The sequence below is a fragment of the Colius striatus genome, chromosome Z (genome assembly GCF_028858725.1).
Source record: "Colius striatus isolate bColStr4 chromosome Z, bColStr4.1.hap1, whole genome shotgun sequence".
Classification (NCBI taxonomy): Eukaryota; Metazoa; Chordata; class Aves; order Coliiformes; family Coliidae; genus Colius; species Colius striatus.
In genome coordinates this window covers 70,706,139-70,730,481 of record NC_084790.1, presented here as the reverse complement: position 1 = coordinate 70,730,481, position 24,343 = coordinate 70,706,139, and the positions used below count along the sequence as shown (strand labels likewise).

The window sequence follows — 24,343 nt, the reverse complement described above, 5'->3', positions numbered from 1 at the left end:
TGCCTTGGAAATATGGCATTAATGTCAATCTTACTGTATGCCTGAAGCATTGTTGAACATGTTATTTCCTTACAGAGTAACTGAAGACATAGGAACCTAGTGAAACTTCTAACTCAATTCCCATCAGAAATGACAATACATCTAATGCTGGGCCAGAATGCAAGTGTTCTGCCCACTCTGCAGGCAGCCTTTTGACACAATCCTACACTCAGTGCAACCAGACAATGACTACAAATTGTACATGGTCCCTGCATTCAACTGCCACCAGAGTCGGAGAGGCCAATCACCCGAAAGAGTCAGAGAGAGGGAGAGGGAGCGGAGCAGATCCCCACTGAGGCACGCTGGGGAGGCCACCCCAGGGCAGAGACCCGGTGCAGTACAGGGGCCCTCAAATTCCCCATCGCAGCAACTGCCAAGTGCACGCAGCTCTTCTCAGGAGCCGACCCAGCTGAGAAGAGGGAGCTGGCTGTCCAGATGTGTCGTCCAATGAACACCCAGAGGCTTTGCAGAGACTATTTTTTCCCCTGAACCAAAGAGCTACCCACTGTTGGAAATGGTTTCCCACACGGTCTCTGCAGTGCAGGAAAGCCAGCGGGAGAATTTGTCAGGGTGCACAACGAGTTTATTTCACCTAAGTTTAACATCTTTGGTTAATTTGACGGTTTGTACAACCACAGCAGCAACATTAGTTGGTTTGCTGCAAAAGCAGGTCTTTTCCTTGTGCTCTCCTAGTGTGGTGGTTTTGTGTGGCCAGGTTTTGGTGGCAAGGGGCTACAAGGCTGGCTTCGTTAAACAAATAACTGCCAGAAGCTTCTCTTGTATCTGACAGGGCCAGTGCCAGTCAATTCTAAGATGGAAAAAAAAAAAAAGTGAAGCAGGAGCACAGGTTATTTTCTCTTCCATCCTGTTCACTAGAGGTAAAGGAGATGTTACCAGTGCAAAAATCAGTCAAGCTAACTCCTGGCTAAGAGGCTAGTGCCAGCAGGGAGGTTTCAGATTTTATGACAATGGATCCTTCTTTGGGGACTATAACTTTAGAGGACAGGATGGGATTCATCTCTTCCCTAAGGGCACTGGAATATTTGGTAATAGGCTAGCCAACTTGATCAAGAAGGCTTTACACTAAAGGACTTGATGGGTGGGGGGAGAAGTAACATAGAACAAGCTATCCTGTATAGCAGGGAAACAGGGGAGGGCAGGGAATGCCATAAGTGCCCCTCATCCACACACTGTGTTGAGATGCAGAAGACTGACCATCCTGAGGGAGAGCCAAACCAGGGAGAATCCTCCTGCATCCATCCAGGGAAACCTGTGTGTCTGAGTAAAGCCACTGCGCTGCCTCTATACCAATGCACACAGCCTGGGGAATAAGCAGGAGGAACTGTAGATGTGGGTGCGGATGCGGGGCTACGACCTCATTGCGGTCACAGAGACGTGGCTGCCATGACTGGAGCACAGCCATGGAGGGTTATGTATTGTTCAGGAAGGACAGGCTGACAAGGTGAGGAGGTGGAGTTGCTCTCTGTGTAAGGGAACGATTACTGTGTACTGAACTCAGCCTGGGTGGGGATGAGGGGCAAGTTGAGTGCTTGTGGGTGAAAATTAAGAGGCAGGTAAGGTAGGTGATATTGTTGTAGGAGTTTGCTACAGGACACCTGATCAGGAGGAGGAAGTAGATGAGGCCTTCTGTGAACAGTTGAGAGCTGCCTCATGGTCACAATCACTGGTCCTCATGGGGGACTTCAACCTCCCTGATATTTGCTGGCAAAGCCACACAGCCAAGCACAAACAGTCCTTGTAGGAGGTTCCTACAGATTGCTGACGACAATCTTATTAATATTTACAAATATTTAAATGGTAGGTATCAAGAGGTTGGGACATCCCTTTTTTTGATTGTATCTAGCAACAGGACAAGGGGTAATGGGATGAAGCTGGAACACAAAAAGTTCCATTTAAACATAAGAAAAAACTATTTCACTGTGAGGGTGTGGGAGCAGTGGCACAGGCTGCCGAGGGAGGGTGTGGAGTGTCCTTCCTTGAAGATCTTCAAGACCCACCTGGACACGTTCCTATGCGACCTGATCTAGATGGGCCTGCTGCTGCAAGAGGGTTGGACTAGATGATCTCTATAGATCCCTTCCAACCCCTACCATTCTATGATTCTATGAAAAAAAAAAGATCTTTTTTTAATTTTTCACTTCTCCTTGGTCTTGTATTTTACTTACTTTTACCTGTTGTTTTTACTAATAGTATAATGACTATTTGTAGGTTTAATATCAGAAATACCATTCTTAAGAGCTGAACTAAATTAAAAATCACACCATGGCTAGGAAAGGAGATATGAAATTGGTTTTGAAAATACATTTTTTGTAAGTTTTAGATAATTTGCTTGAAGTTGCTTGGTTTTCCAGTACTTCTTACTTACCAACATTTGATATTATCACAAAATCACTTTTAAATTGTCTGTGTCCCTGTCCTTGTCCAGATACTTCTCCTTTTTCTGTTTTCTCCAGTGATTCTAAAAGCTAAACTTCACTTGCTATCCTTTGTGCTAAAAATCATAGATTGAAGTGATTTAGTACTAATAAAATTCAATTAACTTTATTAGAATGAGGATGACTCTTGAGATGTCTATTATCATTCTTAAAGTGTAAAACACAAAGCCATTAATAAACTGATGTAGAAGGGAAATTGTGCTAAGCATAATAACAACAAATATGGTACCAGAATATTAATATAAGTTTTTCAATAATCACAAACCAGGTAATATAAAAAATACTTTTTGTCTATTTATCTCAATATGTTTTCACCAGATTCATAGGTTTGCATTCTTCCTTTTAGTTGTAGTTGTAACTACATTTGATTAATTCTGATTTGAGAAACTTCTTTTAAAACTGACCAGTAAGAAGAACCTAAAAAAATAACTACTTATTTTCATAGTAATTATTTAGTATTTGCTTTTGTAGAATTTGAACACAATTGTTGTGTTAACCTGTCGTCATAAAAATCAATAAATAAAACCTCTGTTCCAAATAGTTCATGTATTATAGCAGTAATGATGTTACTATTTCCAAATTAAGAGGATTTGTGCCAGAGGTTTTTTCTGTAATTGCTACTTGTTAGCATATAAAATGGTATTGTAGTACTGTTAGGGAAAGAGAAGGGAAAACCAACCAAAAATATAAGAGATTTTAGACACTGAAATCTATGAATGGTGCCTCAAATATAACAATGACTTTCTCAGATAAAGCTAAAATAGCTTGTGCCAAATGTAAGATTGGTAAGAAAATCTACCAGTGAACTGAAAAGATAAAGAGAAAAAATTCTAATTGCAAACAAATTTCTTGAAGCAATTATGAATAAAAAACCTGCTTGTCCTACAATCACATTATAAAATAGTCTTTCTTTGAAACTATAACTCCATCTAGTGGGACTCCTTATTAATAACTGATAGACTTTGATCTGTTCCTTTCTCTGAAACCTGTTTTGGTAAAGGCCATCTAATAATAGCAGGACATTCCCAGGTCTTGTCTACACCAAAGTAGCTCCTTAAAGTAGACTATCTTTGCTACGATTATGATCTCTTTATGAGTAAAAATGGGTTGATGCATTCAGGGAACTATCTTCCAAATTATCTGGATGATCTCTGAAAAAGCTTAGATTAAATGAGGTAAAAAAAAGTATCCTGTTTTATGAGATTTATTGGCAGGAAAGTACAATGTAGCAGTAGTGTATGTCATTAGTTTCTGGGGTATCTGCATGGATTTCCTTCAAAATTGTCTGTAGTCACACAAAATTAATAAATTACAAGGGTACCAATAGCATAAAAGAAAGTAACTTACTGCCTTGATCGTTGGGGACAGGTTATAAAAAATTTGAGCAAACCAGTAATGAATTCTGGCAGTGTGTACAGCTAAACTGCTGTATGAGCCTATTCCACTGGTTTTGTTCATCTTGCCTGTAATAATGCAAAGAAATTGAAGATGAAAGATGTCAGTTCTGAACGCTTCTCACCAGGAACTGTGATTTATGGAGCAAGACAAGGGTGGAAGGTGTTTCTGGTCTGTAATACTTGTAGCTCATATTATTTTAACAAACAGCACAGACTGAATGTAGAAAACATGGCAAGTGCCTGCCTTGCTGAATGAGCTGGTCTGCCTCTTGCACACAGTTTCTTCATTGTTAAAAAACTTCAAGTTGCTTCTGTTGACAGCTCATCAAATACGAGGCTCTTCATTGCACCCTGACAAGACAGATCACCCTCACAAGCTGCAGGGATTGTTTTCTCAAGCTCTGCCTGGCTGAGCCAAATTAATGACATCACCTTCTATGTTCAAATAATTTCCTAATGTTTGGTATTTCTTTGATAAGCAATAGTGACTATCAGCATTGACATACAAATTATCATCAATTTTCTAGAGAGTATAAACCCATTGATACATATGGGGCAGTTACACTTCTGTCGGAGCACTTGCTGAACCCTTGCAAAGTTGATCTGCCAAGTACTATTGTGGTTTTTGCTACAGACACTAAAAGAAAAAAGCAGATATGCAGAGTTACACCAAACTTCCACCTACTGCAGTTCTGAGACATTAGTATATCCTTACAGAAAGAGTAAAAGACATAAGCAACCAACTGCAGAGGAATCTTCCAATTAATTCACCCACCTTCATGCAGATACCAGCTCAGAGACTTTCTATTGCCTAATAGCTTTTAATGGAATTTTATTCTACAAATTTTTGTAATTACCTTTTAAACCACTAGTACTCTTGAACCGAAATATCATATGGAAATGAATTTCATGATTTAATGACAATTTGCCTGGAAAATACATTTGCTTCTCTTTGTTTTAAACCTACCATCTGATCATTCCATTTAGTATCTCCATATCCTGTGTTAGAAGAGAATATCAAGTAATGACACACTTTTTACATACATACTTCCCTCAGTTATTTCCCACATACTAAAGTTGTTCCATGACTCTGCTCATCCTGGTTCCATGTCCTATATTTTTTGGTTGTTTTTAATTCTTTTTTTTTTTTTTTCTTGGGATGAGAATGAGAACAGCATAGAGATTTCATTGATTAGGTTTTTGCTCATCTGGTTACTTACAATACTTCCAAAATTTCTGTTTTCCCTTTTAACGACTTCTGAGCATTCAGAAAACTATCTATACAGTTTTTAGAATCTTTCCTAAGCTGAAAGCTAATTCAGAGATCTATAAACCCAAATGACTAATTAGAATTCTTTTCCCCTGGATGATCTATCTTCAATCATCAACACTTTCAGATGACGTTTTAGCCTCCACTGCAGTTCATTAAATGCTTTTATAACTCTTTACTGTTTTGATCATGCTGAATAGCTTTCTGTAATAAGCTTTATATCTTCATTATAAATTCCTATTCTAAACAGCTTAAAAATACTGCTTAGGAATATTACAGAAAGCAGAGAGTGCAGAATTGAGAAGAACTGTACCAGTAACATATGTCCACAAACCAAATATTTATTACTTTTTTTATTTTTCTTTCCAGTTATTTGGTTAACCAGTTCTTAATATTGTAAGTCTAGACCAGCATGTGAACCAATCCTTTCCAACTTCAAATTCTGTTTGGGACAAGGACATAATGGCAAAAAATTACTAGTGGCTGTCTAGTGAGCCTCAATCAACAGCCATAAAAGTTGGTGGAAGACTTCCTACAGATTTGTGCATGAATTGGGCTGAATACTGAGCGACTTGTGTAAGTACTTTATTGCTGAAATTTTCAAAATATGATGGTGATTTCAAGCAATATTTTTTTACATGATGTAGGCAGCCAGAAACCTACCTACCTACAAATCTTGATTTATTAAGCTTTGTAACAGAGGAAGCTGTTTGAATTTAAAAAAAGCCTCAGTATTTTGAAGACTGTTGATAACAAAGAAACCAAACTTACACACAAAACATCCAAAACTGTAAAAGATGAAGCTCATTTTCAAATCAACAGAAAAATGGTCAAGTTTTAAAGGAATAACAGTATTACTGCATTTCATAGTTGGTGACTACTTTAGAAGAATTGAAAGGTTCTGTAACAGCTTATAGGCAACCAGAACAAAAAAAGTGGAAAGCAAGCATGAAATTCTACACACAGTAGGCTTTGCCTAGGAAAAGTGATTTCAAACAATACGTATTGATTCACTAATGCCTATATAAGAAGTTAATTTTGCCTGTCTATTCAGTTCATGGTATCCAATGTTCCTCCTAAAAAGCCAATGTCTAAACAAAACAGAGCTTCGAAAAATGCTTATAAAGAAATGCCTTACAGTCAACACACTACTGAAACAAAACACTTGCTAAACTGTTGTGCAACCACCATAAAAGATGAACTTCACAAGGCATTGTTTAGCAAGTGTATAGCTTGTTACACGCTGAAAAGCCAGATATGGAGCAAAGAGAAAACAGCACTCTAGTAAAATGAAAAGTTCTGATCCTGTAAACAGCTTAGTACTTAGCGGCCAACACCTGAGATACCAGTGAAAACAATGACTTGGCCCAGTAATTCATGAAGACAGGTGAAACCCTCTTAGCATTGTTGGGGCCTGGGCTATAATGAATGTTACGGAGTCAGTCAGAAATGGAGAAAGTCAGCAGTTTGTCTTTGAATTGCCTTCTACAGCAAAAAAGGACAGAAAGGAATGCCTATGTGATAGCAAGCTTGAGCAAGGGGAAAATCAAAACAGCAGATTGTAACAGAAACAAGGTCAAAGCAAGAAGATAGGACAGGACATTAAACTAAGCATTGTTAGAAGACTGAATAGAGCACTCAATTTAGCATTGTATGATTGATTGTACTTGACTAATAAATTGTAACATATGTAACTAACAATAATATAAAGTTAACTAAATGTAAGGTAAGCATAACCATAGTGTGAGAGAAAACTAACTGAAGGCCGAACAGATGGGGTGATATTTCAAGCACAATAAGGCTGATGTTTTAAGCACAAGGACGGCGTTTTTACACAATGAGGTTGGTGTTTAAGTTGTTACAAAAATGAAACTTTAAGGCCTTATGCATAGCGCGTGATGCTTAGTATTAACTTTTTGCCATGAATTGTAGCACGTACACAGTATTTGAAAAAGGTATATAAGTGATGATTATGTGACAATAAACTGGAGCTAATGCACATCATATTAGTGTCTGGTCACTCCCGTTTTGCGCAACAAAGAAGAAAAAGAAGAACCCCTGCACAAAGAAAAAGGAACCCTGCAAGCATTGCCCACCCAGTACCATTTTGAGCCCTTTGGAGAACAGCTTGTTCTGGACAGGCGACTTGTCCGCTGTATTGATTAGCTGCTGCTTTTACAGTCAGCGTTAAAGTACTGCATTTGTGCCCCTCTAAGGAACTGTGAAGGAAGCTGTTCTGCTTCGTACAGTACCTTGTGGCACTTCTTATAACCTGCTGGCCTGACTCATAGCATTTAAGGGAGAGGAAAGTATGCTCGACATGACAGCTGCCCGGTGACTAAGTACCAAGGGACTCAGCAAGATGTAGTGAAACTCTACCTGAGAGAAGGCGGGAGCTGCCATCGCGCGCTGGTACAGCAGCGGGGCGGCGGCAGCGCCTCAGCCCTTCAGGAGGGCGCCGTGGAGGCGGAGCGGGACCTCCAGCCGGGTGGGAGCAGCTCAGCGGCGGGGGCATGGCGGCGTTACGCGAGCGCGCAGCGGCGCCCCGCCCTGGAGGCGCGGCGGAGGCGGGAGCGGGAGGCTGCTCCCAGCCCGCGCCGCCCCCGGTCCTCCTGCAGACCGGCCTCTCGAGGAGGATGGTAAGACCGAGATGAGTCCCGAGCCGGAGCCACCGCCCGCCCCGGCCCGGGAGGGAAAGGAGGTAGCGGCGGCGGTTCCACCGCTGCCGCCGCCGAGGGAGGGTGGTGGCGCCGGGCGGAGTGGCTGGATCATGCTGGTGAAGAGGGTCGCCCTGAAGGCGGTCGGCCGCAGAGCGGTAAGTGTGGGGCCGGGCCGGGCTGGGCCGGGGGTCTCTGGGCTCCGTGGCCCTGCTCAGGGGATGCTGCTGTGTTGCAGGCCGGGTCGTGCGGCCCGTTGTGGCCAGCACCCGCAACGACCACCTCAGAGCACACGAGGGGCTAGCTGTCCCGCCGCCCCCTGTCTTCAGGGTGCCCCTGTGGCCATAGAAGCTCTCTGGAAGTTGGGGTGCTGCGGAGAACCGGCCTCCTGCAGGGCGCGTCTGGCGGCGCCTCCTCACTGGATCTCTACCCGCTTCGGGTTGTTCTTTTCTACTTCATCCCCAGCAGAGGTGACATCTGCAAGCAGGTGTCTGGAAATTACTTTCCTTTTTTAAAGAAATATAAATCCAAGGTATCTAGACCTAAAGTTTAGTTTTCCTTTGGACTTATAGGAGCTTCCTTTTGGTGAGATGAACCTGTAAAATGATACAATTTTAATAACTCGCTACTCATTCTGTTTCCTATCTTCCTACTACATTAAGGAATCAGGTGTCCATGTGAAAATGAAAGAAGCTGGAAGGGAGTGATCTGTGCACTTGCTTGAAAGCATCTCTTAAGAAAGTTGTGTTTGTGAGTGTGTCAGTCATGCATAATTATTTCCCAGCAGAAACTTCTTTCGAGTGAGTTGAGCCTATCCCTTTGTATGTGTGTTCTCATAAGACATCTTAAAACTAGGTTTGACGTTGCATCTCCTGAGCTTTTTGCAGTAGGTGGGGACAAGTGGCTTGTTTCAGGCAGGATGCACCCAGCTGAGGTGACATAACCCATTCTATGCTGCTGGCTGTGAGCCCAGAGTGTAAGATGGGAGTGGAGGAACCCAGGGAGAAATACGAAGAAATGAAAGTCCCGACTGTGACGTTTTTTGAAGGGATACAAAACTAGATGAGCTTCTGATAAGTTTTTTTTTGTCAAGTTGACAAAATTAAGGTATGTTGAAAACATGGCTTTTGCCAAAAGTTTGAAAACAATGTTAAGTTTAAATCAGGGAGTGTGTGTGTGGCACGTGTGTCACCATCTCACATCTCTACTATTGCATAAGTTACTGTTAATAAGAAACAAGTGAACCTGTAGTATCTTCAGCTTAACGTAATAGTGTGGCACTAATGTGACATTATCGCTACAGTTCAAGAATTTAAAAAAGCAACTTGAAACTATCTTTTTTTATATCAGTAGATTCTTTATCCTTTACTCATATTAGATGAAGATTTTCAGGTACTTCTAATATGTAATTAACCCAGAGAATGTCAGAAATATTCTGCTGAATTGATTTGTTTTATGTAAGTTAATTTCAAAGTAATCTTGTAACCAATTCCTTTCATATTCAAGTCATCCAGTTCTTTTTAGAAACATGGCCTCCAGAAAGCATGTTGCACCTCAAGAAGTGAAACTTGATGTCTACTGTATGGTATATTTGCTGTTCCAGGTTTTTTATAGTCAGTCTAATTTAGGACTCTAGATAAATATGATGTGGTGGGAGTGTCTAAAAGAGTGGAAAAGTAACTACAGGAGGCTTATTAGCTTTTTAGTTAAGAAATGTAAGCTTTCAGTTTTATCAGCATGGATGATATGAAAGAGAGGATGATGTCATTATATAGAAGAAAGACAGTTTTATTTAAATATTAACAGATAGTAGGAAATGAAAATTACAGGCAGAGAGATTTTAAAAAGTCAAAGAACTTTGAATTCTTTCTCAAACTTTGAGGAAGTTTGAGTAAAACTCATCTGGAAAATCTGTAACTGGTGAAGGTGCTAACCTGATTTTTATTAATAGATGGAATGTTTGTTAAATTTGTATTAAGGGTTAAAGTAGTCTTTTTGAGTACTTAAACTGTACCATTTTATTAGTTTGAAAATTTAGCTTCTAGATGACATAATTCTTAATTTATAAAATATTCTCAGGCTTTGCTTTTTGGGTCAGTCCCCTCCCACCCCAGTTGTGATCTTAAGGGATTGTATATTGCTGTAGTGCATCTACAAGAAAGACATGGGGCACTAACCTTATCTTCTCTACATTGGTATAGCTGTAAGACAGTTATATCAGCTTCACAATTCCTGGCTGAACAGTGTGTTTCCTACTATGTTATTGCAGTTCCTGCACCTCCCTGTGATTCTCATGTGGCTGTCATATCGCTAGAACTCTGCCTGCCTAGGCTTTGTTGAAAGAGCTTATTCAGACTAAAATATAAGCTATCAGATCATGGTTCTAAATGTAATTGCAGAGATCTCTTTGATACTAGTGAGAGTGTACCCATGGCATTTGAAAGTGGAAGCTTGCCCTTTGGGCAGATAATAAAGGATATACAAAAATGAAATTTTGGTGAGCTGCTTCTTTGGTCTGCAAAGGGTGCTTTAATTTTAGTTTCTATTCTGATTCTTTTGTTACATGAGATCGGGAAGTGTATGACCAAGTCTGTCAGGTTGTGCAAGGCTTTGTCCCTTTACTCATCCAGCTTGAGTGTAACAAGTTTCTGTTTCTTGATTGGTTTGTGACTAACAGTTGAATGCATTGGCTTCACTGAATTCAGGAATTAAAATATAAAAGCTGAACAGATGAGTTTTTATAAATTGAGTTGCTGGCTCAAAACTAATAAGAGAAATACTATGTTTCAGTAAATTCCACTGGAATTAAATCAGCTTCTGTTGTCTCTATTGTCGTGATATCAGTGAGCTTCAGAAATTGATGCCATGGACATTTTGTAACCGGTTATGCAATCGTGCACTATCTGAATTATGAACACTGTTAGTCTAAAATTTAGCATGATGTTCAAAATATTCATACCACGTACTTCATTTCTATGCAACCTATTTTCAGTAAAATGATGCTACACTAAAGAGGCTTTTAAGCAAAATATAATACTCTCTAAAGTGCTTTTATGGGAGAAGTCCCCAAATGGAATATCTAAGGAGAAAGCACACCTCTGTACTTCTCTGAGAATTAATGATAACATTAGTTTCATATTCTTGGACACAATAAAATGCCTCTGTTATCCTGAAGCATCTCTGTTTTCTCGAAACATGATGAAAGAATTCCAAAGGTTAAAACTGCACAGCTTGGCAGTTTCTTACTGAACTATTTCACACAGCAAAGCACAACTGGTACCTACCCAAAGAATTACAGGTTTTTACCCTTACTGCTAGCACTTTTTAAAATACTTCATAAAAAATAAGGCATGGTGAAACTGAGGCAGCATGATCAAATATGATGAGATTTTACTGAAACACCTATCAGTCCAGTAAGCTTATTTCTTGAAGTTTTTTCTTGCAAGATTTCAACTGAATTGCTAGTAGTAAGTATAGAATACAAATTGTTCATTTGGATATATAAAAATAAATCTGAACCAAAAATGGTGTTTTGATGTTTTATCCTCCTCAGAAGATTCCTACTTCATAAGCTTGTCCAGCCTAAACTTAAACAGGAATGTGTTCCCAGCAGAAAAAAAAGACATACCAAGACATTTTAGATCATGGAAGTAAATTATGTGAAGTGCTGTGCAGTTTAGACTTGCTAGTAGGTCCTACTTTATTTGCTATGTTGTATGTTGCTATAACAATCACAGAATGTTAAGGGTTGGGAGTGACCTCAAAAAATCTAGTCCAACCTCCCTGCTGGAGCAGGACCACCTAGAGTAGGTCACACAGAAACTCATCCAGGTGGGTTTTGAATGTCTCCAGAGGAGACTCCACAACCCACCCGTGAAGCCCATTCAGGTGCTCTCTTACCCTCATAGTGAAGAGGTTTTTTTTGTGGATGTGTTCCAGCTTGTACCCATTGCCCCTTGTCCTATCGTTAGAAATCCCTGAGCAGAGCCTGGCTCCATCCTCCTGACACCCACCCTTTGTGTATTTGTAAATATAAATGAGGTCACCCCTCAGTCTCCTCCAAGCTGAAGAGCCCCAGCTCCCTCAGCCTTTCATCACAAGGACTAATTTAAAAAAAAATAGTCTCTTCTTTCTTTGTTTTTCAAAGCTTTAATTCTTCTGAAGATTTCGCACCCTTTTCTGTTTGCTTTCAGAGCCTTTGGAGAGAGTTTTTGAGCATGTTTACTTGAATTTTCAGAAGGGTCAACATGACCTCCCTTACCCATAGATATTCTTTTAAGAGCTCCAGTATTTTTAAGACAGTTTCTCTTTTAAAAAAACTGCAGGCTTTTCCATTTTGAACGAGTTGTGGTTCTCACACTGTAGTCCTGTGGAATATGACGTAGACTAGCCTTTTCTTTGGAGATTGCATCGTGATCTTACTGTACAGATCTCTTTAAGGTAATTCTTTTGCAACTGAATACAGGTTTGGGCAATGTATAAGCTGAATTGGTTATGATTTATATTCCATCTCACAAGTCACATCTAAAATGTTAAAGCTGCATTGAAAAGTACTGCTTTACTTTGGCTGGGGTTTGCACACCTAGACACTTGGTGATTGTTTCATGTGACCAGGGCAGCTGAGGTCTTCTTGGTGCTTTGCATTGAGTGACTTCTTGCCAATTCCAATAAATGGCACATTTTGTGGGGAACAGGTGGACTTAATGTGGTTTCTAAATACTACTTTTTGAAAGTTAGAGACAGTAGAAGGAGGTAAATGTGCATTGTCCCTAGAGAGTTGCCTAGGTAATATGTGCAGAGAAAAGAGCCTCCTTAGCATAATGAGAGGGATTGGTAGCATCATATTTGTGCTAGAGTAAGCTAAAATGATTAAATAGTGATGTAGTGAAGTATACCAGAAGAATTTTGTATTTGGGGAGAAAACTGAGAAAATAGCAGTGAAGATAAATGTGGAAAGGGAATTTGTTTTATTACTTGACATAAACTTCAAGGTCTGAATGAATTCATACATAAAAGCATGTTTCTCAAACTGTCTTACTGATTCAGTTCTGTTCTTTGTTTTCTTTAAAACGTGACGGTTGACATGGTGAACTGCAGTGCAGTTCATTGTGTAAAAAAAACCAAAAAAACAAAACCAAACAATTCATTTTTGAAGGTAGAAAATGTTTCTGTACACATTTTGTAAAAGCAAGTTAGAAAATTCTTCATAGTAATGCATTTGAATATTGATTTATATGCTCTAAAGGGACAGTGAGTGCTGTTTGCAAAGCCATCTCTGCACTAGAAGTAGAGTAAATCACTACCAGGAGCTCTTGAAAGACCCTACTGCTTGGTGGTAAAGAATTCCCTGGAGGAGGCTGTCAGAGGAGAAAGGCAAGTTCCTTTGATTGTCTGTTCAGGAGTTTATAGCTTGAGTTTGGCTGTTATCTGCATTGAGTGATAACGGGGTCATTTAACTGGAACAGTATGTCAGGGACATTACACTTGGGGCAGGATCAGCTGTGAGGCCTGAGCAGGTTGTCTAGGGCTTTTCCAGTTGGGTATTGAAACTCTGAGGTTGGAGAACAGGTGTCTAGCACTGAGGATAATGAGCATCACCCTCATGGGACAGGAGAAAAAAAATGAATTACTGTATTTATGCAATTCTTGTGGTCTTGTGGCCCTTGTGAAAATGTAAAGTTTGCAAAAGTGCTCTGGAAGACATCAAGATTTGAACACTGAGAAGTGGTTTTGTTCTGAAACAAGCACATTGCTGAAGACAGTTAAGTATGTTTGAAATTGAATGTTAAGGTGCTTTTGCAGCCATTTGAACAATTTTAATTGTTAAATTTCAGATTTGTATTAACAGGTAGTTGCCTAATAGTTGCATGAGTAAATTGATACTATAAATTCTAGCTTTACTCTGAAGATCTGTGGCTATCTGTAAAATTGCATCTTGCTCTGGACTATTTTAAGTCTCCTTCAAAAGGTCTGAGACAAGATATTCTTGCTGATACTGTATTGAATTTTTTCCACGCCTTTTCTATGAGCAATTCCTTGCCAGATGTATTTGTGTTCTTGACATCTTGTCATGAATGTATTAATGTTCAACAGCTGTGTTCTGCTTTAAAAAAAACCAAAACCTTTGTATTGCATCCCAGTAGTTCTCCCTATTGTCTTCAAATTCACTTTTGGATTCATTCTGCCTCTAAAGGCAGAGGAAAACCTGTTTTTTAGAATTGGGTATGGATATTAAATTAGAGAAATAGTAGATATTTTTTAAACTTTTAGGACTTCAGTTTTGTAGTGATGGCCTTAAATGTTTCAAGCATTTGACTTTATGTAATGCTTTGTGCATTGTTGATCATGCAAGCCTAATAGCTTGATCAGCAGCTGCATTTGAAAGTAATGATGATACTCATACATAGTTTCTCAGCCCACACACTGGGATATCATGTCAAGAAATCTGTGTAAAGAGAAAATAAACCCATAACAGATTTAAGACTTTCCTGATGGTGCTCAATTTTTAACATTAGCACTTCAAAATTTAAGGGTGCAGGATGATGAAAGCAACTTGTATGTTCACCATCTCTGCACTATTTCTGAAGTCTTCTTAAAGAATGCAGAAGATTGTCCCCATATTGTCTGATCTAAAAAGCTGAAAGTTCTTTGTTCTTTAAGTTTAGAACCATTTTTTGCATGTGCAACTCAAGTTCATTCTTTGTGACTTGCATGCAGTTGTGTTCTGTTTGAAAGTATTTACTCTATAGAAATGAACAACACCCCTGACTTCTAGGGTAGCTTCATCTTAAAAGCAAGTGTGAAGTGTTTTTAAAAATCTCTTTGATTTTAGTGAGAGTCTTTGGTTTTTTTTCAGTGGTCCAGGCTGTGTATGTGATCTGTTATAAACCATTTTTGACATTTTTGGGTACTTTGACAATGGATCCTTCCTTGGGGACTACAGCTTCATAGGACAGGATGGGATTCATCTCTCCCGTAAAGGCACTGGATTATTTGGGAGTAGACTAGCAAATTTAATAAACAGGTCTTTAAGGGACTTGGGGGGTGAGGGGAGAAGCAAAACAGAACAAGCTGTCCCCTCTAGCTGGGAAACAGGGCAGAACAGGGTATGCAATGATAAGTGCCCTTCATCTGCACACTGGTCTGAGATGTGGAAGGCTGACCACCCTGAGGAAGAACCAAACCATGGAGGAACCTCCTGCACCCGCCCAGGGAAACCTGTGTGTTTGAGTAAGCCCCTGCACTGCCTCTACACCAATGCACACAGCCTGGGGAATAAGCAGGAGGAACTGGAGATGTGGGTGCAGATGCGGGGCTACAACCTCATTGCGGTCACAGACGTGATGGGACAGCTGCCATGACTGGAGCACAGCCATGGAGGGTTATGTATTGTTCAGGAAAGACAGACTGACAAGCCGTGGAGGTGAAGTTGCTCTCTATGTGAGAGGTCAATTACTGTGTACTGAACTCAGCCTGGGTGGGGATGAGGAGAGAGTAGAGTGCTTATGGATAAAAATTAATGGCCAGGGCAAGGCAGGTGATATTGTTGTAGGAGTTTGCTACAGGCCACCTGATCAGGAGGAGAAAGAGGATGAGGCCCTCTACAAATAGCTGGGAGCTGCCTCATGATCACAGTCCGTGGTCCTCATGGGGGACTTTAACCACCCTGATATTTGCTGGGATAGCCACACAGCCAAGCACACGCAGTCCAGGAGGTTCCTGCAGACTGTTGACAACTTCCTGTCGCAGATGATCGAGGAACCAACAAGGAGGGGTGTGCTGCTGGACCTGGTACTGACAAATAGAGAGGGCCTGGTTGGGGATGTGAAGGTTGGAGGCAACCTCGGCTGCAGTGACCATGAGATGGTAGAGTTCAAGATCCTGTGTGGAAGGGGCAGAACACAAAGCAAGACTGTGATCCTGGATTTCAGGCCAGCCGACTTTGGCCTCTTCAAAGATCTACTTGGATGGAGCTCATGGGATACGATTCTAGATGGTAGAAGTGCCAATGGGAGCTGGTCAGTCTTCAAGCACCACTTCCTCCAAATCCAGGATCAGTGTGTCCCAAAGCACAAGAAAGGAGGAAAAGGAGGTAGGAGGCCTCCATGGATGAACAAGGATCTGCTGGGACAACTCAAGCAGAAAGCAGCCATCTATGAGAGGTGGAAACAGGGGCTGGCTTCTTGGGAAGAGTATAGGAACATTGCCAGGGCATGCAGGGGTGCAACTAGGAAGGCTAGCGCCCTTCTAGAATTAAATTTAGCCAGGGATGTTAAGGACAGCAATAAGGCATTTTTCAAGTACATCAGCAGCAGAAGGATGGTGAGGGAAGATGTGGGCCCGCTGCTAAACCCTGAGGGTGCCCTGGTGACCGAGGATGCAAAGAAGGCTGAAGTACTGAATGCCTTCTTTGCTTCAGTCTTTACAGCCAACGCTGACCCTCAGGAAGCCCAGTCCAGCAAGGATAAGAGGATGGCCAGGACAGCAGAGGACTTGCCCTGGGTGGAAGAGGAAGAGGTTAAAGACTTGTTGGCCAAGCTTAAGGCTCATAAGTCTATGGGTCCTGATGGGATGCATCCTAGAGTGCTGATAGAGCTGGCTGATGTGATTGCTAAGCCTCTCTCCATCATTTTTGAACAACCATGGAGGACAGACGAGGTGCCTGAGGACTGGAGAAAGGCCAATGTCACGCCAGTCTTCAAAAGGGCAAGAAGGACAACCCAGGAAACTACAGGCGGTTCAGCCTCACCTCCATCCCTGGAAAAGTGACAGAACAACTCATCCTGAATGTTATCACTGAACATATGAAGGATAAGATGATTATCAGGGGGAGTCAACATGGCTTGACCAAGGGGAAATCCTGTTTGACCAACCTGATAGCCTTCTATGAGTGCATAACCGGCTGGCTAGATGAGGGGAGAGCAGCGGATGTCATCTACCTTGACTTCAGCAAGGCTTTTGATACTGTCTCCCACAACATCGTCATCAGAAAGCTCAGGCAGTGTGGCTTGGATGAGTGGACAGTGAGGTGTATCGAGAGCTGTCTGAATGACAGAGCCCAGAGGATGGTGATCGAGTTGCACAGAGTCGAGTTGGAGGCCTGTGGAGCAGCTCTTCAGAGAGACACCTGGGAGTCCTGACTGATAATAAACTAAATATGAGCCAGCAATGTGCCCTCGTGGCCAAGAAGGCCAATGGCAGCCTGGGATGCATCAAGAAGAGTGTGGCCAGCAGGTTGAGGGAGGTTCTTCTCCCCCTCTACTCTGCCCTGGTGAGGCCTCATCTGGAGTCCTGTGTCCAGTTCTGGGCTCCTCAGCTCAAGAGGGACAAGAAAGTGCTGGAGAGTCCAGTGCAGGGCCACCAAGATGATCAGAGGTATAGAAATCTTTAATATGAGGAAAGACTGCAGGAACTGGGGCTGTTTAGTCTGGAGAAGAGGAGATTTAGGGGTGATCTTATTAACATTTATAAATATCTAAAGGGTGGGTGTCAGGAGGTTGGGACATACCTCTTTTCTATAGTAGTAACAGGACAAGGGGTAATGGGATGAAGCTGGAACACAAAAAATTCCACTTAAACATAAGAAAAAGCTATTTCACCATGAGAGTGACAGAGCAGTGGCACAGGCTGCCCAGAGGGGTTGTGGAGTCTCCTTCCTTGGAGGTCTTCAAGACCCACCTGGACATGTTCCTATGCAACCTGATCTAGGTGAACCTGCTTTTGCAGGGGGGTTGGATTAGATGATCTCTAAAGGTCCCTTCCAACCCCTACCATTCTATGATTCTATGATTTTCTTGAAAATTTTGTGGTGCGTGATTGAAAATGGAAACTTTTTGTGATAAGATATTTTAGGACCTAGAGAAAAAAGTCAGCATCCAGAAATAACTTTGCACTGGTCCATTTGACAATATCAGTGAATTTTTCTGTTTTCATGATTTTTGTTAGTTGATACAGACAGCCATTTGCACAAGTTCCTGAATTCCCTGAGACATCTCAGGCTCTGCAAAGAAAACTGGAAGTCATCCACCAGGCTATGTGGATCATAGATCTGTAGCTATTAGTATATGTGATGCAGACTACTTCATTTTGACAGACGTATGTTCGTTTCAGGATTTTAATTCTTTTCCAGGTAATGTCTTGAATCCAGAAGGCCTCAGAGGTTTATGGGTTTTTAGTAGTTCAGTGCAGTTATCTATAAGCTGCATGATACTGCCAAAAAGTATTTGCAAACTGTTTTAATGAACAGGAAATATTAACTGAGGCTCTTCACAGCAAAAATACTTTTCTTTCACAAAAGTTTTAAGACTACTTCTCAGGAAATAAAAAACTGCATGTCTTTTAAAATATATATGTACTTAGCATCTTTCTGATAAACTCTGTACATCTCAGGTCAAATTTGCATGTAATAAAAGCATTATTAAAACCCCAAATCCTTCAAGTAGTTTTTCTTTTGTGTCATTAGAACTGTTTGCTGAATGCAAACCAGAGGTTTGTATATGACTAGGCATGATGTTGGATCAGAGACAGCAGGGGGTAGTAGAGGCAGGAGAAAGGCTTGTGAGTCCCTTATGTACTCAATACTGTAAATTTTGCCTTTTCCAGAGGAAACAACTGTGGGAGAACTCTTCTTACTTCAGTGTAGCCTGTATCAAGTCCTAGTCCAACTGGCATACATCTTGGCAAAAAAATGCCCTTGAAATTGTTATCCTACTACTTCTACTATGTAGAAGTACTTGGCAGACTACTTATACAAGGAAGATCGCTCCCCACCCCCACCCCGAATCTTTGGATCTTTCTTATTTAGACATTAGAAATTGCATGCAAACCTATGAATGAATGTTAATAGTGCTTGAAAGTTTTTCACCCTCCTAGAGACAATCTTTGCTCTGTCATATTATCATATTATTTCCTGGGAGAGAGAACTGTTTTCAAATCCTCAAGCTTTGAAACAAGCGTCAATGTAGAAAATATTTTGACTCTTACCAGCTATTTTAAAAAAAAAAAAAAGGTGTCTAGGTTACTTTTAGATTATCAAAACCTGCAGCAGCAAACTTTGATAGATTTAAAAGTTGTTAGAGAACTGGGCATTTAGACAGTCCCAGCAGTAGGGATTTCTTTAACCATCTTCAAGTGATTAGCTTAAATGAATCTTGCAATACATATGTTTTCTAAACCTTTAATTCCTACCAGTCTAAATGAAAGGTGCTGAGCTGGGGAGAAATATGAAGTACATCTCTGCTCTACCTTCAGCATAGGCTTTATTGACCTTTTTTGGAGTGAGTTTCATGTTCTCCCTACTTTCCAACTGCTGAAATGACACAGCCTTGTTCTTACATGTCACTAGATGATCTCTATTCCACTGTGTCCTGAATTACTAGACTGCACAATGTGCAGTCCTTTTATATTTTTGATTAAACTTCCAAGTATGTGTGGTAGGATAGCATGAGCACCAAACAGCTGCTTTCTAAGTACTGGCCATCCTGTGCAAGTGTAGTGATTTTGGATTGGCTAGAAACACTGAAAAAAATCTTTTACAAGGTGAGTGTTCAGGGAAAGGGGAAGAGCAATTTTAGAGCCCCAAAACTTTACAGTTAACTATGGCAAGGGGCATACAGAAATGAAAGAAAACAGCAGTTCTAGTTAGTTCTGCTTTAGTTAAGGGTTCTGCATGGTTCATCTAAATAAAGATTCCAGATATCTCCTGGGATACGATCCTTGGCTCTTGAAAGGCACCAATTTTACCGCATTGCAAGTACTTCCATAGTTTTCTAATTCTTCCTGGGATTGCTTGTTAGCTCCAAGATCTCTAGTCTATGGGCACACACAGGTATGAAATCAGTTGGTCAGCAGTTGTACAGGTGATGTAAGTTGCTCCTTCTTTTCTCCTACTTTTGCAGTTTCAAATGCAAAAATTGGTGTGCTGCTGCTGATGTACATTGTTGCAGTTCTACTGTAACAGTGATATGGTCTTCAGAAAGCAAATTGATTTGTTGTCACTTGTGAAGACAGTAGGGGGAGATTAGTGCTCAAGCAGGAAGAAAGCTAAAGGTAGACTGTAGGTGAGAGCAAGACAGGGCAATGTCACAAATGGGGAAAATAGTCCTCTTCACTTGGCAAGAGTTCAAGGAAACAAACTTTCTCAAGCTCCCTGGAGATCTTTAGTTGTTTTGTAACAACTCTTCTCCACCCTTGTTTGGCTTCTTACTGTTCCCAAGGGCTTGGTAGTAGGTCATCCTGAAAGCTAGTTATGCTCAAAATATATTTGTAAGTATCTTTGCATGTGTAATGAACTGGATGTGTGCAACCACTGTGTGTGTTTTTCTTTCTTAGCAGCAAGGTGTTGATCGGCCAAGTGTGTACCATGCAGTGGTGGTCATATTTCTAGAGTTCTTTGCCTGGGGGCTCTTGACAATGCCAGTGCTAACAGTAAGTACTACTGATCAACTGTTGTCTTGACAATAATGACAAAAGTTAGTTAGCACATTCCTAGGGATAGAGGTTTTGTTTTGTGCTTCCTGCTTGCCGCACTAACTGAATTTCAGGAGTCTTAACGTTCAATACTACACAATTGTAGTATATTGCAGCTGAGATCTGAGCTGCTGAAAGAGTAAAAGATAGTGAAAAATAAATTAGCAAAATGTTGTGCTACTCTTAACTTTTATTTGCCTGTAACAGTGATATTGGTTTAGTGTATTGATGGAAGTCTCACTGGAAATTCTGGCTTTTCTAAAGACCTCATAGTTAATTCCTCACCTGTCATAACAGTTGAATGATGTGTCTCACAGTAAACTTCGTATGGTACTGTGGACTATTTTGCCAGCACATAACTTGAAGTAAAATGTAAAGACTTTGGTGTAAGAGGTAGATTTTCTAAGTATATAACCTGTTCTGGAATGCAGTTATTTTCCAGATGAATAGAGAACGTTTCGTAATACGATAGTGAGGTTTTCAACTGAAGACATAGGTCTTACCCTTTGAAATCAGGCATGCCTCAGAGAAGTCCACTGAAAGTCTATTAGTCCATTTTTTCATCAGATAATGTCTGAGAACACTGAGTACAAGATGACCAAGGTTTTGTGGGATTGAAAGACCTGGAGTAAATAATTTTCATTCTGCAAACTCCAAATAAAATAATCTAAATAACCCTTGAAAGATGTTTGTCTAACTTTCCTAAAGACACTGAGATTTTTAGCACAACTTAAATAAAAAATAAAAAAGTAATAAAAAAGTCTATATAAACAGTTAACTGATTGCCATAAAGTAGTTGTTTTGCTAAAGTATGGTGCTGTCCTGACAGTGACAAAACGGGAATTTTACTTGCTAGTCTTTCTTGTTTCTTTTTTTTTTCTTTCCTTATTAACCAAAATGCTCAGCTTCAAGTTGCCCAAGCTTGACACTTCTCATTTAAAGGGTTAATGTGCAAATAGTTTTAATTCTTATGCAGTCTTATGAAATACTTTAATTTAGTAAAACTGTTAGATGTATTCTTCAATAGTTCCTCAATAGTATACTCTAATGGAAATAGTTTCATGTGATTTTTTTTTTTCCTGTGGATCACATGCAGTTGAAATATTAATTTGTAAAATTAGTGGTTTTCACTGCACTGTGTCTAACAGGATTGTTATTAAATCATTCTAACGTAAATCTTAAATTCTTATTTTGACTGGATTATGTGGATTCAGTACAGTCATAGTCTTGAATGTCATATTTTGATTGTTATGTTTTTCTCTTATGTGGTCTTGAGTATGTAGAATGATGTTGCATTGGATTGAAAATTTGATTTAAAGCAATGAGTTACATATAATGGTGTAACTTTACACAGGTGTAAATTACTTTTATGTTGTTGAGGATGGTTATCTTTATTTGTAATTACCTTTTCATACATTGAGAGGCTACTGATTTGTTTTGGATAATTTCAGATCTGATTTGATCTTTTTCACATTATTTTGTGTTGTAATATACTTATGATAGCTTGCCTTGGCCTGCTGATCAGCTAGCAGTACTAGAAGTCATGTAGAGCTTTCTTGACTGCCAACTGCTAACTTTTGCTCAAGCAAATTTGTCTGTTAGGAAGGGAAAAAGTGGAAACATTTGGCCTGTTGAACAAAGCTCATGATCACTCAAACTTTTTGTGATCATGTCAGGATTCTCTATGTCATTGTCAACATTCAGAAAGATTGATTTTTTTTTTTTAAATACATACATTTTAATGTAGTTCTGTGATAGTTGAGATTATTTAAAGTTCTTTTTTTTAGGTTACCTTTTCTCTTCTTTTGACAGCTGTTGGGAAAGCAGTAGTGTTTGTTACTTGTAACACTGTGCTTAGAGAAGAAAAGATTTGAAGTGTTTATTAAAACGCACAAAGACTATTTTGCTCACAGACTGCCCAAAGCTTATGCTTATTACTCTTATTTATGGACTTACAAGCCAATATTAGAATATCATCATAGCAATATTAATAACGAAATGGCATATTCTGTCTCTAATGTCTTTTTTTGAATCTGTAAACATTTTTTATTGCCAGAACTTGAGTAAGGCAGTTCCCTCTACCAGTTTGTCAGCTTGCATTTCTCTTGTCTGCAAAGTAACAGAAATTAATCTCAGAAGCTCGAACCAGTATCAGCAGTGATTGCCTTTCAGGAAAAATACTGAAAAATGCTTTACAGAAAGATAACTAAATTTGGCTTTCTGAGCTTCTTACTTGCTTTTTTTTGGGTTGTTTTTGACATGGAAGACATCCACTCTTAGATCTCTAATTTGAGCCCTGACCTTTTTTCTCCTTTCATGTCATAAGATCAATAGTCAAACAGATGAAAAATTGCTTTAAATGTCTAAACATCAGAAAGAAAAAGGGGTGTAAATAAGCAAAATTATCTGTACAGTAGTTAACGTAGGAACAACCACCTTTTATTAAACTTGTGATTTGAGAATCTCAGTCCTCCTTGAAAAATTATGCTGAGCCATTTCAGTGACTAAAGTTTTTCAAGCTGGTGGCTTTCTCAGTATGTGTAGAAATAATTTTTGTAGTTGTTAGCACTTCCAAAGTAAAAAAGCAGTTGAATTTGAAGTGTGTTTGCATACATGCTTTGATCATTGCAATAGCATGGTTTTAGTTGATGCTAGCACCTGGGAGGCCTTTTAACTCTCTTGCATATTTGTGGTAAATCTGTTTAGTGTAGATTAACATGCTTGTGCTTGAATTAAGACTTCTGGTAAAGTACTTTCAATGAATTCATAGATGTAATTAAAAGATTCATGAAACGCTCAGAACTGTTCCTAATGTTTACAAGCGTCTATTTGTTCATCAGAAGTATTTCTAATATCTGCAACCCGTTCAGAAGTAGCTCGCACAAGGCCTTTTTGGGCAGTTGTGACTACTAGTCTGTTATTTCTTTGACAGAGTAAGTTAGTTGAATCTTATTTTCACTCGTAATTAAAAACAGTGATTTAGTCAACCTTTTAAAGGAATTATCTAACTCAAATTCGGTGATTTGTACCACATGGAGATGCTTCTTGCTTAGAGACATCCCTTTTCTGAACAAAGTACCCTAGATCTATCTATCTCTGTGATACAATATGGACTCTGCCAGGAGAGGTATTTGTGACAATAAATTGATATTAAACCTTATTAGTATTTTGTAGACAAAAGTGTAATTCTAGGATGAGGTAAGTCCCAATAGAGATATCATATTTTATAAATCAAATTTAAACTGTGAGTCAACTTTCTGCTGTCTCCTGATTCACATAAACCATTTTTTTTTTTTCACTATCAGGTCTTACATGAAACATTTTCCCATCATACGTTTTTAATGAATGGTCTTATTTGTGGTCTTAAGGTAAGATTATTTTTTAAAGCCTCTGACCTAAATATTATGTTTGTTACTGTATGGTAATTTATCTCTCCATAAGAACATACAAAACACTGAGAATATAGTCGGTTGTTAAACTATTTTTTCATTGTAATAGTTCCTGTAAGTGTTCTTGGGCTCCGTTCAGGTTTTACTGCTAAGTGGTAGCATCTTGAAAAAAACAGAGAATTTCTCATAAATTTAAATTCCTCTTATCTGAATAGGTAATAGTTGCAGCTGTCGTAATCTTGATAAGTGTCTTTCTAAGAATGGTGCAAGGCTTTTAATGCCTGCTTCCAAATGTTAGATGAGTTGTACAAAAAACAGACTAATGAAGGCATAGTGATATCATTGAGATAAAAAATTCAGCATCTAAACATTGATTTTGTCCAAATCGTCATAGAAAACCTAATTTTCATCAAGGTTGTGGAGTTTTTAGGGTGTTTTTTTAATCAATTTTGGCTGCTCTGTGATAGTTGAGATATTTAGGGCAATTTATGACTTGCTTATACCCCTACATTCATGCAATGTTCATGCTGGGTTCTTGCAGTGAAAAAAACCTGTAAAATTTCTCTAGCATAATTAAAACTTGGAAGTCTCTTTTGTCTTACTGAGAGACTTCAAAGCACTTAGTGTAACTTAAAGCTAAACTACCTTGTAGCACCCAGAAGTTATT

General features: G+C 39.6%; 1 protein-coding gene across 5 annotated transcripts in view; it reads left to right on the top strand.

The window, feature by feature from the left end:
- Positions 1-7,784: 7,784 nt before the first annotated feature.
- Positions 7,785-24,343, top strand: part of LOC104550217 (hippocampus abundant transcript-like protein 1) — a 34,558-nt gene continuing 17,999 nt past the window's right edge. For 4 of the 5 annotated variants that reach the window (XM_062018646.1, XM_062018644.1, XM_062018645.1 and 1 more), the window contains exons 1-3: positions 7,785-7,977; positions 20,150-20,245; positions 23,593-23,655. In XM_062018646.1, coding sequence (XP_061874630.1) covers positions 7,813-7,977; positions 20,150-20,245; positions 23,593-23,655 — 324 coding nt within the window. In that variant the 5' untranslated portion in view covers positions 7,785-7,812. The remainder of the gene's footprint in view (positions 7,978-20,149; positions 20,246-23,592; positions 23,656-24,343) is intronic. The other variant, XM_062018643.1, reaches the window with a different exon arrangement.